This window comes from Microcaecilia unicolor, chromosome 7, assembly GCF_901765095.1.
Source record: "Microcaecilia unicolor chromosome 7, aMicUni1.1, whole genome shotgun sequence".
NCBI classification, from domain to species: Eukaryota; Metazoa; Chordata; class Amphibia; order Gymnophiona; family Siphonopidae; genus Microcaecilia; species Microcaecilia unicolor.
In genome coordinates, this window is record NC_044037.1 from 65,953,437 (window position 1) to 65,969,509 (window position 16,073).

General features: G+C 45.4%; 1 protein-coding gene across 1 annotated transcript in view; it reads left to right on the top strand.

Moving 5' to 3' along the window:
* The window catches only part of LOC115473695 (DNA-directed RNA polymerases I and III subunit RPAC2-like), a 34,274-nt gene that overhangs the window by 7,709 nt on the left and 10,492 nt on the right, over positions 1 to 16,073 (top strand). The window contains exons 2-3 of the mRNA XM_030208726.1: positions 7,500 to 7,597; positions 13,374 to 13,450. Coding sequence (XP_030064586.1) covers positions 7,500 to 7,597; positions 13,374 to 13,450 — 175 coding nt within the window. The remainder of the gene's footprint in view (positions 1 to 7,499; positions 7,598 to 13,373; positions 13,451 to 16,073) is intronic.

Below are 16,073 nucleotides of genomic sequence, written 5' to 3' on the forward strand. Positions count from 1 at the left end.
CCCAGAGCTAAATTATTCGTTAATGGGCTAGGATCGGAAAGTTTTATCAGGGCTTGAGACAGGGCTGCTCTTTGTTGTTTGTGCTGACTCTTGATCCTTTCGTTCCGGTTATACAAGCTAATCCAGGGCATTCAAGTAGGTCTTGTATCTTTTAAAATAGTGGCCTTTGCTGATGATATATTGGTGCATTTAACAAATTCACATAGATCTCTGGAAGCTCGAGAGAGTTTTGGGGAATATGGAGACTATGCAGGCTTTCGATTAAACTTAATGAAGTCAGAGGTTTTGTCATCAGCAGAACTGCTAAGACAGATCTGGGGGGATCATTTTCCTGTATAGTGGGTGATGGGGCCTTTTAAGTATTTAGGGATTCAATTAGCATCATCCACTAAAATGTATGCTATTAATATCACTGAGCTATTGGAAAGTACTGGGCAGTTGGAGAGATTTACTGCTTTCACTTATTGGTAGAATTAGCCTCATTTGCATGGCAATATATTTTAATTTGCTCTCCAGATGTTTTTGGGCAAAGAGGAAACCTAAACTGAAGTTGCATTGTTTGCTAGATCAAAGGGGGTTGGGTCTCCCCATTGGGAGATTATATAGTACAGCCTGCCTACTAAGAGATATTATGGATTGGATGCAACACTGTCAATGATTTACCCCAAATGAATTAGAAATTGCTTATTATGCTTCTTATCAGTTTCCCTCAGCTGGAAGGGGACCCTTCAATGATGGACCAGATCTCTTTGAGGAGAAATGTGGCTTGAGCCTGGCCTAGATATAATCTAACCTTTCTAGCATTGGAGACAGCAGGAATTTGTTTATTGAAGCACCTCCATACAGGGGAAGGGCTATTGATTCCATTCTAGGAGCTCCAACTTTGTATAGGGTCTAGATGGGGCAATAAATTTGCTTATAGTCAGACATTGTCTTCTTATTGAACTGAGACCAGTTTAAACTTCATATGGGACAAAAGATACATGTTTTTTTTTTTTTTTTAATGAAATTTCAAAACGTAACATTTCAGTTGTGGGTATACACAATGCCATGTATCAATTAGAGACAGGAAAAGATATGAGCAGGGTGAAGTAACGATGGGGAAAAAGAACGTAGGGATAGAGCTGGGGGGATTTGGAAATGTTGCATAACATCAACGGCCTTGTGGGGCTTAACATGAGTGCTGACCTTCAGGAGTGCTTTCATAGAACACCGTATGGAGCGTATTTTAAGCAGGCACAACTATTTAAATCAGGCAGACTACTTTCCCCTATAATGTCAAAGAATGGAGAACACGTTATATCATTCTTTTTGAAGCTGCTCAGAAATACATTTTTGGACAGCAGTAACAAGACACATGGCCACCATTCTGGGCTGTAGGGTAGCGGGTTTCCCTGAACAGTTACTATTGGATAAATCGGGTGCTTTCTGTGGGAATGACAGAGGAGGGACATTCTGTTTTGTAAAATGTGCATGATTATAAGAAAATGTATTTTGCAATCTTGGATTACTCCCGGTCCCCCAGTTTATTGGAAGTGAAAAGGCCAGCTGCACCTCCTACTATATATGAATGTGATATAATATCCGTTCTCTTTGCTCTATGTTGATGGTTGAATTTTATATTTGTAATGTTGGCCTTGGTTTCTCAATAAAATTGTTAAAAGTTAAAATCTTCCTGGAGAGGAAGTGACGTCACAAACTCTGATGGCTGCCTGAGTCCGGAGCTCCATTGCGTCCCTGCTTTCAATTAGTGAAAAAGAGCTTACACCTGTCTCTGAATTGTTACCTGGTATTACAGAAAAGCGTTGGACTCTTTTGTGGTCACTTTTGCTCGGCTGGGAATTATGTCCTCGATCCAGAAGGAGAGTGAACGTCGGTCAGCGCAGCAAGCCGGTAAGGCCGCGAGCCGTCATGTGCTCTCCTCGGCTCGTGCCTCCCATTCTGACTCGGACTCTGCTATGTCTACCGCTGAGATAGGAAGCGCTTCTGCTAAGTGAGGCATTTCAAAAGATCTTGCAAAATGCCTAAAGGTGATTCGAGAGGAGATTAAATCCTCTAAGGAGGAGATACTTGATCATATGGATGTCCTGTGTGTAGACCTGTGCGAGCTGGGAGGGCACGTGGAGGACTTAGAGGCTCGTGTCAACGAACAGGCAGAACAACTGAGCGGGGCTGATTCTAGAATTTCAAAACTCCTCGAATATTTGGATGAGCTGCAATATAATGTGGATGACCAGGAAAATCGGGGGCAAAGGAACAACCTCTGTTTTCGTGGGGTCCCTGAAGTTGTGAACAAAGAAGATGCAGTCTCGGTGGTCAAGCTGCTGTGCAGTAAGCTACTTGGATCAGAGGACATCGCGGTTGGAAGAGAACGGACAATAAGCCACGGGACATTGTATCTTGTTTCTCTTCCTATGTCACTAAAGAGCAAGTGATGCAGCGGGCTCATCAGGTCTCACATATTGATTACAATGAGGCTCATGTGAAGGTGTTCCAGGATCTGTCCCAACTGACTTTGGCTAAATGTTGTGCGATGAAACCAGCTTTGAACATATTAATCACAAATAAAATCCCGTACCATTGGTCCTTTCCCTTTGCCCTCTGCTTCACAGTGGGGGGAGGGGGGGCTGCATCGGATCAGACTTTTATCTGAAGTTTGGAAGGTTTTGCACGATGAAGGCTTGATGGCTGCTGAACATCCGCCTGTGGATCTTGCCCCTACAGCTCGGGCCAAACTCCAGCAGTGGAAGCGTGTCTCCAACAAACCTAAGAGCCCCTCGAAAGCTACCTGAAGAGACTGATTTTATTGCAGGATTATATCTGATGGTTTCTGTGACTCTGTGTATAGGGAGGGGGTTTATTTTTGTATCCTTATGCTGAACCTATGGAATGTACTATAGATATAGTTTGCTCTAGTCTTGCTAGTGAGGGGTTGGAGGGGGGTGTGGGGGAGGAAGGGGAGTTATGGCTATTTCTTTGTGTGATGTTTCAAGAGGGATGTATGTGTTAGGGGTAGCAGGGATTGTGGGGGAGAGTTGGGTCTTGGGTGGTGTTTCGGTTTGGTGGGTCTCTTTCTCTGGTTTGCTTAGTAAGGGGGCTTTGTTGGTCCTTGTCTAGGGGTTTGTGATGGTTGGGAGAGGGGTGAGGGGGTGGGATTGTGAGTAATGTAAGGGGGGTTGAAGGGTTGGGGGTCTTTGAAATGGGTGGGAGGGGTTGTTTTCTTTTTCCCTTTTCTTTTCTCTTGCTTTTCCTCACCTTTCAGCTGTTGGGTGAATCTGTGGCTTTGTGCTATGATTGGGCCTCACATTATGTGGTACGTGCTATAAATGAGTGTTGATCTTAAGTTTTTGACTTATAACATCAAGGGTCTCAACTCCCCTCAAAAGTGTCAAAAATTATTTAAGGAATTGCTGTTACATACTCCTCACGTGGTATTTTTGCAGGAGACCCACTTTAGGAGGGAACACGAAAAATTTCTGTTCCATCATCAGTACCCTAATGTTTTTTGTGCTTCCGATGCTAGCGCCTCGAAGAAATGGGGGGTTGCGATCTTGCTTCACTCTTCCCTGCAGGTTCAGGTGCAGAAAGTTAAGCGTGACCCTGGGGTCGTTTTTTGCTTTTGCATGCGCTTCTGAATAATTCAGATTTTTCTCTAGTTGCTGTGTATGCGCCTAATGAATCTCTAGTTGCTGTCTATGCGCCTAATGAATCTCGGGGGGAATTTTATGTTTGGCTTGGAAAAATGGTGCAAGCTGACCTGTTTGGTAAGTTGGTGTTGGGGGGTGACTTTAACACAACATTTGATCCGGTCATGGATAAGTCAGGTGCAGTCTCGAGGAATTGACATTAAAAATTCTAAGGCTTTGGTTGCTCTAGCCCGCTCTTTAGCTATATGCGATGTGTGGCATCTACATCATCCTAGGGAAAGAGATTACTCTTTTTATTCTCATTCACATGATTCTCATTCTCGTATTGACCATCTACTCCTTGATGTATCTCTGACTCAATGCAGAATTACTTCAGGTATTGGATCTATTACCATTTTGGATCATTCCCCAACTTGGTTTCATCTTTCTGTGAGGCTGATAAGGATGTTAGGTGGACTCTAAATGTCTCCTTGCTAAGGGATGAGAAGTTGTTAGCTGCATATCGCATTCTCCTGAGGGAATATCTTCCCTATGGGGATTGTTTGGGACGCTTTAAAGACTGTAACGAGGTTTTTTTTTTTTTTTTTTTAAACAGGCTAGTATCCAGGCCAGGGCCCGGCAACAAGAGGTGGCTACGTGTATGTCACAATTACCTTGTTTGGAGGCCCGACATAAGTCCTCGCACTCGGTGTCTATTTTGAGGCAAATCCAAGCTGTTCGCCTTAGATTGGACAATATATACTCAGAACAATTACAGTTTATAAGAGGTCAGCAACAGCTACATCAGTACTTTTACTCAGAATAAGCCTGGCTGCTCTTTAGCTCTTAGATTGAGGCAGCAGAGGTTTGACCGTACCACTCTGCGGATTGGAGATGGTAAGAATAAGGTGTTGACTCAGCCTTCTTTGATCCGTCAGCGCTTTCAGTCCTTTTATAGGTCCCTGTACTCGGCAGATTCTAATATTCATCATGATGCTATTGAGGCCTTTCTTTCCTCACAGAGCCTTCCCTCTTTGTCAGATGAGCAGTGCTCCTTATTTGATGGTGTCATCAAGGCAGATGAAATTGTTTCAGTTATTAAGGACTGGATGGTCTGCCGAATTATTTTTATAGGGGGTTTAGGGGAGAATTGGCTCCTCTCCTAGCTGAGATTCTTAATGATGTTCAGGAAGGGGAAGCTCTTCCTCCATCTATGATGGAGGCTTGAATAGCAGTGATTCCAAAGCCGGGTAAGGACAAGGTGGACTGTGCCTCATATTGCCCCATCTCCATTCTTAACTCTGATGTTAAAATTATAGCTAAGGTTTTAGCGAATCGATTAGCTAAAGTCCTTCCTGAATTAGTTCATCCTGACCAAGTTGGGTTTCTTCCCCAAAGGCAAGCTAAAGATAATGTGCGTCGTATGGTCAATGTGTTGCATGTAGCTACCAAGTCAAAGACCTCTTTATGTCTTTTGGGATTGGATGCCGAGAAGGCCTTTGATCGTGTTCGTTGGCCTTTTATGATCAGTGTTATGGAGAAGCTGGGGATTGGGCGGGGCTTTAGAGGCTAGACTCAAGCTCTTTATAATTCTCCCAGAGCATGTGTGCGTATTAATGGGGGTAACTCTCCTATGTTCCCTTTATCTAGGGGGACTAGGCAGGGGTGTCCCCTTTCGCCTATGCTATTTGCACTGGTCATGGAGCCTCTTGCTAATGCTATTTGTGCTAACCCTAATATCTCGGGGCTTCTGGTTGCTGGTCAGGATTATAAACTGGCAATGTTCGCTGACGATATATTGCTCTCTCTAACTAAACCTTTAATTTCATTGCCTAATCTGATTCAGCTTTTAGCAGAATATTCCTCGGTCTCTGGTTTTAAGCTTAATATGTCTAAATCAGAGGCCATGGCAGTGGGTATTCCTGGCCCGATTTTAGCGTCCTTACAAAAAGCCTTTTCATTTCCCTGGATGACCCGCGGCATTAAATATTTGGGGATTACTCTTACTAGCAAATTCTCTGATTTATTCTCAGCTAACTATCCTCCCCTTTTGAAGGATTTATATAAAGATCTGAAGGCTTGGGGCTCCATTGAGTTATTGTGGTTTGGAAGGATTGCTACGTTGAAAATGAATGTGCTGCCACGCTTGATGTATCTCTTCCAAATCCTTCCTCTGTTTGTCTCGCTCCTTTCTTTCGGGTATCCAGATTCGCCTTCTTTGTTTCATCTGGTCCAATAAAAAGCTGTGTCTTTCTAGAATGTTGTTGTATAGGGACCAAAAAGAGAGAGGGTTAGGTGTTCAGAATGTGTACTGGTACTACAAAGCTGCTCAGGCACGGGTGGCCATTGAGTGGTATCATGCAAGCCCCCATAAGAGGTGGATTGGTTTGGAACAGGATTCGGTTGGAGCATGTCAGTTGCGTTCTTTGATATGGCTTCCTCGGAGGTATAGAATGATGGATAAGGAGATTTGTCTCTCAATTTTGACAACTTTTCATTATTGGGACAGCTTATTTGTTAAGCAGGACTTGATACTCTCTAAGCTTATACCAGTAATTAACAATCCACTTTTCCCTCCAGGCCTTGAATCTGGGACTTTTACGAATTGGTTCTCGGTGGGCCTGGAGTCCTGGGGCCAATTTTTTGATGAGGGTGCCTTTATTCCATTTCATAGCTTGACTGAAAACTATGCAATTTCACCCAAGTATATTTTTGCTTATACACAAGTGAAGCACTTTCTTTCTGCTGGGGAATTTAAGGCAAAAGTTTTGCGTGAGGATTCTAAAGGGATGAGGGGTTTGATCTCTTGTTTGTATTCCTTTCAGTGTCAGCGGGTTTGGGACCCTGTTGAGTATCAAGTGCGTTGGCATCGGGAGCTGGGGGTGACTTTGAGTGATGATGATTGGAACTTTATGGAATGTGCTTTGTCTAGGATTTCTATCTCTATACCATTTAAAGAAAATGCACTAAAAGTCTTGTACAGATGGTACCTGACTCCTGCACGCCTTCATCATATGTTCCCGCAGGTGTCTTCATTGTTTTGGAGAGGCTGTGGGCAGGAGGGCACCATGGGGCATCTCTAGTGGACTTGTATTAAAGTTCGAGCCTTCTGGAAGTTGGTGCAGTACAGACTCCAGAGGTGGCTCTCCAAGCCAATAAAGTGGTCTCCTGAGTTTTTTCTTTTTTCTAAGAAACCACCTGGCCTGACTACTTCACAATCTCTACTGGTTCGTCAAGCTATGTTGGCAGCTAGGGTTACTTTGGCCGCTTCACGGAAGTCCTCGCAGGTACCTTCAATTGTTAAGTGGCTTAATAAGCTATGGTACATGTGCGAAATGGAGAGGCTTTGGGCTCAACACTGTAAAACGGTATCTAAATGGGAAGCTATTTGGCACCCTTTCACTTCTAACCGTGTTGAGGGCTGGAGGCTGGAAGTGAGGTGAGGGGGTTTCCTCCTTTATATATTTCTTTTTTTCTCTTCTTTGTTTAGGAGGGTAGGGAGGGGATGTTGGGACAACTGTATTTAAATCAGATAAATATTGAAGTTTATTATGTATTGTTATCTACTTTGTGGGAGTTCCTTATAGTGGAACCTTAGGCTTTATAGGACTAAAACGCTATGCTAACTTGACTCTGTATGGTGTTGACAGCTACTTGTATTTTGTTAATTCTCCCAAATCTTAATAAAATCTTCCTGCATCAGAAGTTGTTAAACTCCACAAAAACGTATGCTAAAATAAGAGAGATGATTGGAGCCAGCAAATCTGCAAAATGACGTATATCACCATGCTGTCCATTCCACGTATTCTGCCTCCATCTTCAAGGTGGGAAATGGTTGTGACTGAAATCCTCTTCTTTTTTTGTCACTTACAGGTCCAGGCCAATGGAACGGATGAGACGTGTGCCACGTTTGTGTTACTCAATGAGGACCATACCCTTGGAAACGCTCTCCGCTACATGATCATGAAAAAGTATGTCCTTTCTTTACTTCAGAAATTGCTTCATTCATGGAAAGAGCATGGCACTTGGAAACAATGAACCTTATTTTCCTGTTCCGTCACTCTGGAATTCTTTTCCCTCTTATATCTAATCTGAATTATCATTTCTTAAGTTTAAGGTTTTGCTGAAACCATTTCTTTTTGATAAAGCTTTTAAATCACCCCCGTGCTGTTTTTGGGTTCCAGGATTGTCTGTCTGTCCCAGCAGCGCAATACGTGCTCCTAGATCGCTATAGTAAATGTATGAATAATTCTTGTCGATTGGTCTTATGCTTTTCTATTTTACTTTGGTGTTCTTTTCTAATTTCATTTTTTTTTAAATTGTGAGCCACTATGACCTGCAACCAGAAGGATATCAAGTCTTTTAATATAAACCTGAACACAGTAAAAAGCGAACATTACACTGAAGGGGGCAGACCAGAATTACATCTTTAAAAGAGTAGATATGTACATGAGAAATAATGGACTAGATTATATATATCACGCCAAGATCTCTGCAAGGAAATCAAAATTTCCTTGTCATCAGCAGCACATGAATCCATTACGAATGGGTTGTGTCCACCTACCAGCAGGGGGAGACAGAGAACACTGAAAACCATAGTGCCTCTAGGATGGCTAGCTCCATCTGCCTCTCAGTATTTCTCTGTCTCCCAGCAGGGTTGGATGCAGCTTGTTCAGCTCCTTGAAGATTCTACCTGGGGTGGCTCCTGTGCTTTTGCCAGTTGTAGCAGGGGTGTTGTGGCTAAGTGGAGCCCACTTTAAAGGCACATAAGTTCGCCCTTTCCCTGCCTTTCCCACCCTCTTCCGCCTCCGGAGTGCCTCTGTAGCTGTTTGCCTCCAACTTTCCTCACAGCGTAAAAAAAAAAAAGCACTTTTCAGCGCTGCTATTTCTGAGGCTTTTCCTGACTGTGCAGCGTGACCGGAGCTCATGGACTCAGTCCTTTGAGGTAATTCCCCGTCGGAGAGTAGCGCGCACCCCCCCCCCCCCCCCCCCCCCCCCCCCCCCCGTGGTCAGGCTGTGGGGACTCTAAGGGATCTGGCAGGCCTTCGTGGTCTGAAGAGCCAGAGGAAGGTGCCAGTTTGCCACTGGATCTGGATGATCCCACTGCGGTTCGGATTTTCCACCGCGATGAGCTGCCAGCACTTATCTCTGATGCCTTACAGGCCCTCTCTTTTGATGACCCTGTTCAAGGCGAGGCCTCCTCTGGTAGTCCGAGGATGGTGAGTACTAAGAAGCCTGCTTGTGCCTTTCCTTTGCATGACTCCATCCAAGAGCTTATTTCTGCTCAATGGGCTGACCCCGAGAGGCCCTTGAAAGTGTCCAGGGCGATGGGGCATCTTTACTCTCTAAGTGAGGATCACTTGGCCCGTTTTGGGATGCCTAAAGTGGATGCCTTAGTCACAGCGGTGACAAAAAAGATCACCCTCCCAGTAGAGGGGGGGGGGGGGGGGTCACCCTGAAGGACATTCAGGACCGGCGGCTGGAATCAGCGCTAAAACGGCTCTTTATTTCGGGCCTAGCCTTAAGGGCGTCTGTTTGCAGTTCTTATGCTGCTTGAACCTGCCTCTCTTGGTTACAGGCAGTGGAACAGCCTGTGGATGGTGCGGAGTCCCTCGCTGAGGTTGCACCGCGCATGGAGTCAGCCTTGTCATTTTTAGCTGACGCCCTCTATGATCTGATCAGAGCTTCAGCTAAACAGATGTCTGTGGCGGTGTCCGCTCGCTGCCTTCTATGGCTACGGCATTGGGCGGCTGACATGGCCTGTAAGCAAAGGCTGGTGAAGTTGCCCGTTCGGGGCCTTCTGTTATTTGGAGAACAGTTGGAGAAGATTGTTAAAGACCTGGGTGATGCTAAACCCCAGTGGTTACCTGAGGATAGGCCGCGGCCTTCTTCCAAGGGTCAAGTGGTTCCCTCCTCCTCCAGACCTCGCTTCCGTGAAGCTAGAAGGTATCGCCTGGGGCGCTCTGCTGGGTTTACTCAATGTGCGCGCTTTCAGCAGAGGAACTCCTTTCGCTTGGACAAACGCTCCGCAGCGTCAGGCTCAAGGCCAGGAGTTCAGGGCCGTCCTCCACAATGATGGGACGCCGGTCCACTCCTCCTTTACAGCTGTAGGAGGACGCCTTTCCCTCTATCTCGAGGAGTGGACCAAGATTACCTCAGATCAGTGGGTCCTGGACCTGATCAGAGAAGGTTACCGATTGGAATTCGGTGCCCCGGTGGAGTCCTGATGCGGTACTGCTGTCAAACGGGCGGCAGTAGAGGAGACCTTACAAGTCTTGTTGCACCTTGGAGTGGTGATCCCTGTGCCTCCCGCCGAACACGGCTGCGGTTGTTACTCCATTTATTTTGTGGTGCCTCGAAAAAGGCGGGTCTTTTTGGCCCATTCTCGACTTAAAGAAAGTCAACAAGTCACTAAGAGTGCGGCATTTTCACATGGAAACGCTGCGCTCCGTCATTGTGGCGGGACAGCCAGGAAAATTCCTCATGTCTCTGGACCTAAAAGAAGCTTACTTGCACATTCCTATATGGCCCCCGCACCAACGGTTCCTCCGGTTTGCGGTGTTGGGAAATCATTTTCAGTTTCGTGCCTTGCCTTTTGGCCTCGCCACAGCTCTTCAAACCTTTTCCAAGGTAATGGTGGTAGTAGCTGCTTTTCTCAGGCGAGAGGGTATCCAGGTTCACCCGTACCTCGACGACTGGCTCCTCAGAGCGGACTCTGCAGAAGAGAGTCGTCATGTAACAGCCAGAGTGGTCTCAGTACTGCAATCTCTGGCTGGGTCGTCAATATACCCAAAAGTCACCTGACCCCCTCTCAATCTCTAGAATATTTGGGGGTCCAGTTCGACACGGCCTCGGGGTTTGTCTTTCTACCTGAGCAAAGGTGATGCAAGCTTCAGAATCAGGTCCGTCTGCTCCTGAGGATGCCTCGCCCGCGAGCTTGGGACTTTGTCCAGCTGTTGGGGTCGATGACGGCCACCTTGGAAGTGGTGCCATGGGCGAGAGCGCACATGAGACCTCTGCAGATTGCCCTGCTTCAACGATGGTCTCCTATGTCCCAGGATTATCAACGCAGACTCACATGGCTCCCTGCGGCCTGACTCAGTATGGAGTGGTGGCTCTCAGACAGCATACTGCAGTGAGGAATGCCGCTAGCACTTCCTGATTGGTGCCTGGTGGTAACGGATGCCAGCCTGAAGGGCTGGGGAGCACATTACCAGTGAAGATATGCCCAGGGTCTGTGTACACCCGAGGAAACGGGGTGGTCCATCAATCGCTTGGAACTGAGAGCGATATTCCAGGCTCTTCTGGCCTTCCACAAGACTCTGAGGGGGCTTGCTATCCAGGTTCTGTCAGACAACACGACAGCGGTGGCCTACATAAATCGTCAAGGCGGCACTCAGTGCAGGGCCCTGGCCGTGGAGGCCGCACAGATTTGCCACTGGGCCGAGCTCCACATGCAGCTTCTGTCAGCAGCTCACATAGCAGGTCAGAGCAACGTGCAAGCCGATTTTCTCAGCAGGCATCAAATCGACCCGGCGGAATGGGAACTGGCAGAAGAAGTTTTTCTTCAGATTTGTGCCAAATGGGGGCCTTCCGGAATGGATCTAATGGCGTCAAGTGCAAACGCCAAAGTCCCTCGCTTTTTCAGCAGATGGAGAGATCCTCGCTCGGCGGGGTTGGATGCACTGGCTCAACCCTGGCCCTCGGGCCTCCTGTATGTGTTCCCTCCTTTGCCCTTGATAGGGCGAGTCCTCCTGCGGATTCGGCTGCACCGAGGATTAGTGATTCTCATCGCTCCAGATTGGCCAAGGCGTCCATGGTATGTGGATCTCCGTCGGATGCTGATGGAGACTGCACTTCCTTTGCCTCGGGTGCGGAACCTGTTGGTTCAAGGCCCGGTGACTATAGAGGATCCCTGCCGATTTGGTCTTACGGCCTGGCTCTTGAGAGGGCCCAATTGAGAGATAAGGGCTATTCTAACAAGGTCATCTCCACTCCCTTGCAGGCCCGCAAGCGGTCTACTTCCGCAGCTTATGGACGAATATGGAGTAAGTTTGAGGAGTGGTGTGTTCCGAAAGAGGTCACACCCGTGCGGGCTACGGTCTCGCTGGGTCCTGGACTTTTTGCAGGATGGCTTACAAAGAGGCCTGGCTTACAATTCCCTTTGGGTGCAAGTGGCAGCGTTGGCATGCTACCGAGGGAAAGTCTCTGGCTTGTCCCTTGCTGTTCATCCGGACATTGCCCATTTTTTTCAGAGGGGCGCTTCGGCTCCGTCCTCCCGTGCGGTTGCCTTGTCCAGCCTGGAACCTGGGGCTGGTGTTGAAGGCTTGCCAGTGTTCGCCTTTCGAGCCGCTTAAGCGAGCTTCGGAGAAGGATGTGACTCTCAAGACAGTCTTTTTGGTGGCCATGACATCGGCTAGACGCGTATCTGAGCTTCAGGCGCTGTCCTGTCGAGACCCTTTTCTACAATTCTCGGAGTCCGGAGTAACGGTACATACAATGCCTTCCTTCCTGCCTAAAGTGGTTTCAGCGTTTCACCTGAACCAGCCCATTTTTCTTCCTTCCTTTTCTAGGGAAGACTTTCCGGATTCCTTTGGGCAATTGCATCTTTTGGATGTCCACAGGGCTCTGTTGCAGTATCCTCAGATGTCAAATGACTTCAGGACTTCTGATCACCTTTTTGTATTGTTGACAGGTCCTCGACGCGGGTGCCTGGCCTCTAAGGTCACTATTGCCCATTGGCTCAAGGAAGTCATTTTTGCTGCGTATCTGCTGTCAGGTTGGTCTCCGCCTGACGCGTTTAAGGCGCATTCCACGAGAGCAATTTCCTCTTCGTGTGCTGAAATGGGTGTCCTTTCTCTTCAAGAGATCTGTCGTGCGGCTACTTGCGCTTCTCAGCTCTTGTGCGGCATTACAGGCTGGATGTTGCAGCGAAGCAAGACGTGCAGTTTGGAGCGCAGGTGCTTGCGTGCGGCGTGGCCTGTTCCCACCCTACATAGGGAGTGCTTTTTTACATCCCAAGTTAATGGATTCATCTGCTGATAATGATAAGGAAGGGAAAATTAGGTTCTTACCTTGGTAATTTTTTTTTTTTTTAAGTTGCTTCCTCTCTGAATGCAGGTGTCTACAACTGTCTGTTAGACAATTCAAAGTATCAGATTTTTTTTGTTTCTTTATTTACATGCTCTCTCTCATAAATGAATGTAGAGAAGTGCATGGTGGGAGGTATGTGTACTTGTTTTATCTCCAGTATTGGCGGATACTTTTGCAAACACACTGGATCTGAGCTTTGCATTTGGCAGTGGTGTTAATTATACATACTGAAGCACTGTAAGTGCTGCACAAAGATGTTTGTAAAGAGCCTGCTTGTCAGATCTAACCATGTTCTGTCTGAGCCTGTTGAGTATTGCAGGACCAGTCAGCTGCTGACCTGAAGCTTAAAAGCCAATAAAGAACACGTGGAAAGAATATGCAGGATCTGGGTGGGAGACCTCACCTGTTTTCTTTTCAAAGCATTAAAGCAAGCGTAACACTGGCTGCTGGGGGGAGGGGCTTTCAAGAGGTGGCATAGGTTTTTTTGTGTTTAGCTACAGCAACTTTTCAGTTCAGTTATTATCAAATCCACCAGGTATTTAAAATTTCATTTGGGATCAGACATACTAACGACTTTTGTATCCCTGAGGGAAAAAATGCTGAAAAAATCTCCATGGCCATTAATTTGTATGCATTTCTTTTGGCATTGTTTAGCCCTGAAGTAGAGTTCTGTGGCTACAGCATCACACATCCATCAGAAAGCAAAATAAACTTTCGCATCCAGACTCGAGGTAAGTGTGTGGCTGTAACTTATTTCACATTTGCTTGTCTTGTCAAGGACTCGCTATGATTCAGTGTTGTGTTGCTTCAGAACATAGATCTGTGCTGGCTTAGACCAATGGTTCTTCATGCCCAGCATCATGTCTAAGAGTGGGAAGTACTGGGGAGAACCATTCCTTGGTGATCTCTCTTAGAAATACAATTAGCTAGTAACTGTTCATGCTGCTTTCATCCAGAAACTTGCCCAAGCCATTGTTTCCAAATGCAAGCTATGCTGCTTGCCTAGACATCATTCTCTGCCATATTTCACAGCTTTAACATGCATGTACCGAAAAAAAACACTTAAGAAAATTAAGAAGGTTAGTATATTCCTAAATTAGCATTGAATTAGATGTAGGGCTTCTATTCTTAGGTGCTAATAAATAGTACACGTAGATGTTAATTTAGGTGTTCTTTGAGGATACAACCCCTTCCCCCCCCCCCCCCCCAAAAAAAAAAAAAAAAAACTATATTCATTAGTGTTTTCGTGCTACCAGTACATTTTCTGGATGCCTTTGTCTTGAATCCTTGGCCTATAGCTTACATCCTGTGAAAAATGCTATCATCTGGTAGTTGTGTTGAAGCTTGTTAGGTATTTGTATTTTTACACTCCCCACCCTGAATCTACACTGATGGTTTGTATCTTGTCTCTCTAGAGCTGAGTCCCCAGCCCATACCCCAGCCAGTTTTTGTGGGATAGCCAAAATAAACATGCATGAGACTTTGCATGTACTGCCTGCAAATTTGTTGTACACATTAATTGTGGAGATTGTTAAACCCGGTTGGTTGGGCACTGTTGAGGAGAGTGTAACTTTAGCTCCTCTTGTTCCATCCTTTTACTTCAGGCCTCTCCTGTACTGCCTCCTTCTTATGGATGTCTTTTTAGATTTGCTGTCTAGAGTTGCACATAGTCCTCAAAAATGGTAGTTGAGCCAGAGACCTATACTGCCCTGTATTGGCAATAGGAAGCAAGTCACTTATTTTTGATCATAAGTGGACTATCTGTAATCTAGGAAGTATGTCCCACCATAATGTATATTGGACTGCCTTGCATAGCCCTTTCTGGATCCCCCATATTTCAGAGGCAAAAGGCAGTTTATTGCAGATATACCAAGCAAAACATGTTTTTTTTTCATTTTTGCACAAATCAGCCATAATGGACTTATTTCTTTCTGCTATTGTAGGGCAGTATATTAAATAAATAACATTGGCTCTTCCTTTCTACCTTTTTGTCCTGACTCTCCTCATCTGATGGGAACTCCCTTAAAGCCGGTGTCAAAAGTTTATTTTTTGTTAATACTAACAGAGCATGTCAATCTGATGTTCAGAGGTATGGTAAAGTGCAAAGAAAATGGAAATTAATTAGGAAGGACAAGTTGGAGCAGAAAATGGGGTTAGCTTTTTCTGTCTTCCTTTACTGGTTTCCTTCTCCAACCATAGATCATTCTTCTCCTTTTTCAGCTAAGGTGGAGAAGCCCGTGTTTTATAAAACAAAAACTTCACAGAGTTTCTTGAGAATTTTATTATAGAAAACCAGTGAAACCTCTTTCTAGCTAACTGGAAACATAAAGCAAACGTAGGCTCCAGGGCCTTATTTTTTTTTAAAGAATTTCACCATGTGTAAATCCCTGTCCCTTGGGAGGGGAAACACTTCAGCCTAATGGACTGAAAATAAGAGAGACAATTAGGCTTAGATATAGGTGCAACCAGTAAAAATCTTTATTGGTATATCACTAAGCCAAATACAAAGTAATTGTTCTCTATGGAGCAAGTTGTCATACAGCAAAGCCAGATGCAAACACTGAATAACAAAGACTGCTCAGCTAACACTGTCCCAGCCATCACATATATACTGTTGTAAGTTTCATTTTCTCCCAAATCATGTGATTTCTCCTAAACTAGAATCATTAGGTAGCCTGTGCCATATATGGATTGCTCCTGTATCATATCAGTCTCTCCTGATGTGTGTGTGTGCACGTGCACACTTGGTTTCCATTGGCTAATTAGTTATCGGTACTGCGTGCAAACTAAAACAATACCCATGTGTCATCTCTCCCCAAGACTGAAACATTCTGGGCATCTTAGGCTCACTGTATCTATCCTCAGTCTCTCTCATATAAGGTTATATCCACCTTATATGAAAGGCATACTCAGCTCTAGCCAAATGTGCATCCTTGAAGTGTCATTCCTCAGTTCCTGAGAAAGCACTGTATGTTCGCAAAGTTGCTAACTTATTAAGCTAACTTGTGAGAACCAAACAGAGCAATGTAAAGGCTTTTGTAGCAGGCCTAGCCTTTGTAACAGGCCTAGCACAGGAAGGAATATACAACCACTGATTTTTTTTGTTGTTGGAAAATAGTATTTTGAAAGACTCCTTTGGTGTACTTCCAGACCTTTAAAACGTCAGTAAAAATATTTTTTTAAGGCTTAATTGCCTTACATATATAAAAGATGAGTTGCACTTAAAGCTTTTTTTTTTTGAGAATTGATGGCAGAACACAGGCTAGAAACAAAAGCTCTTCTTTTAAGAGAAATATTGTCAGTATTCCCAGTTCTCTCCTGTAAGGTCTTTGTAGGCGCTATTTCTTTAACTTT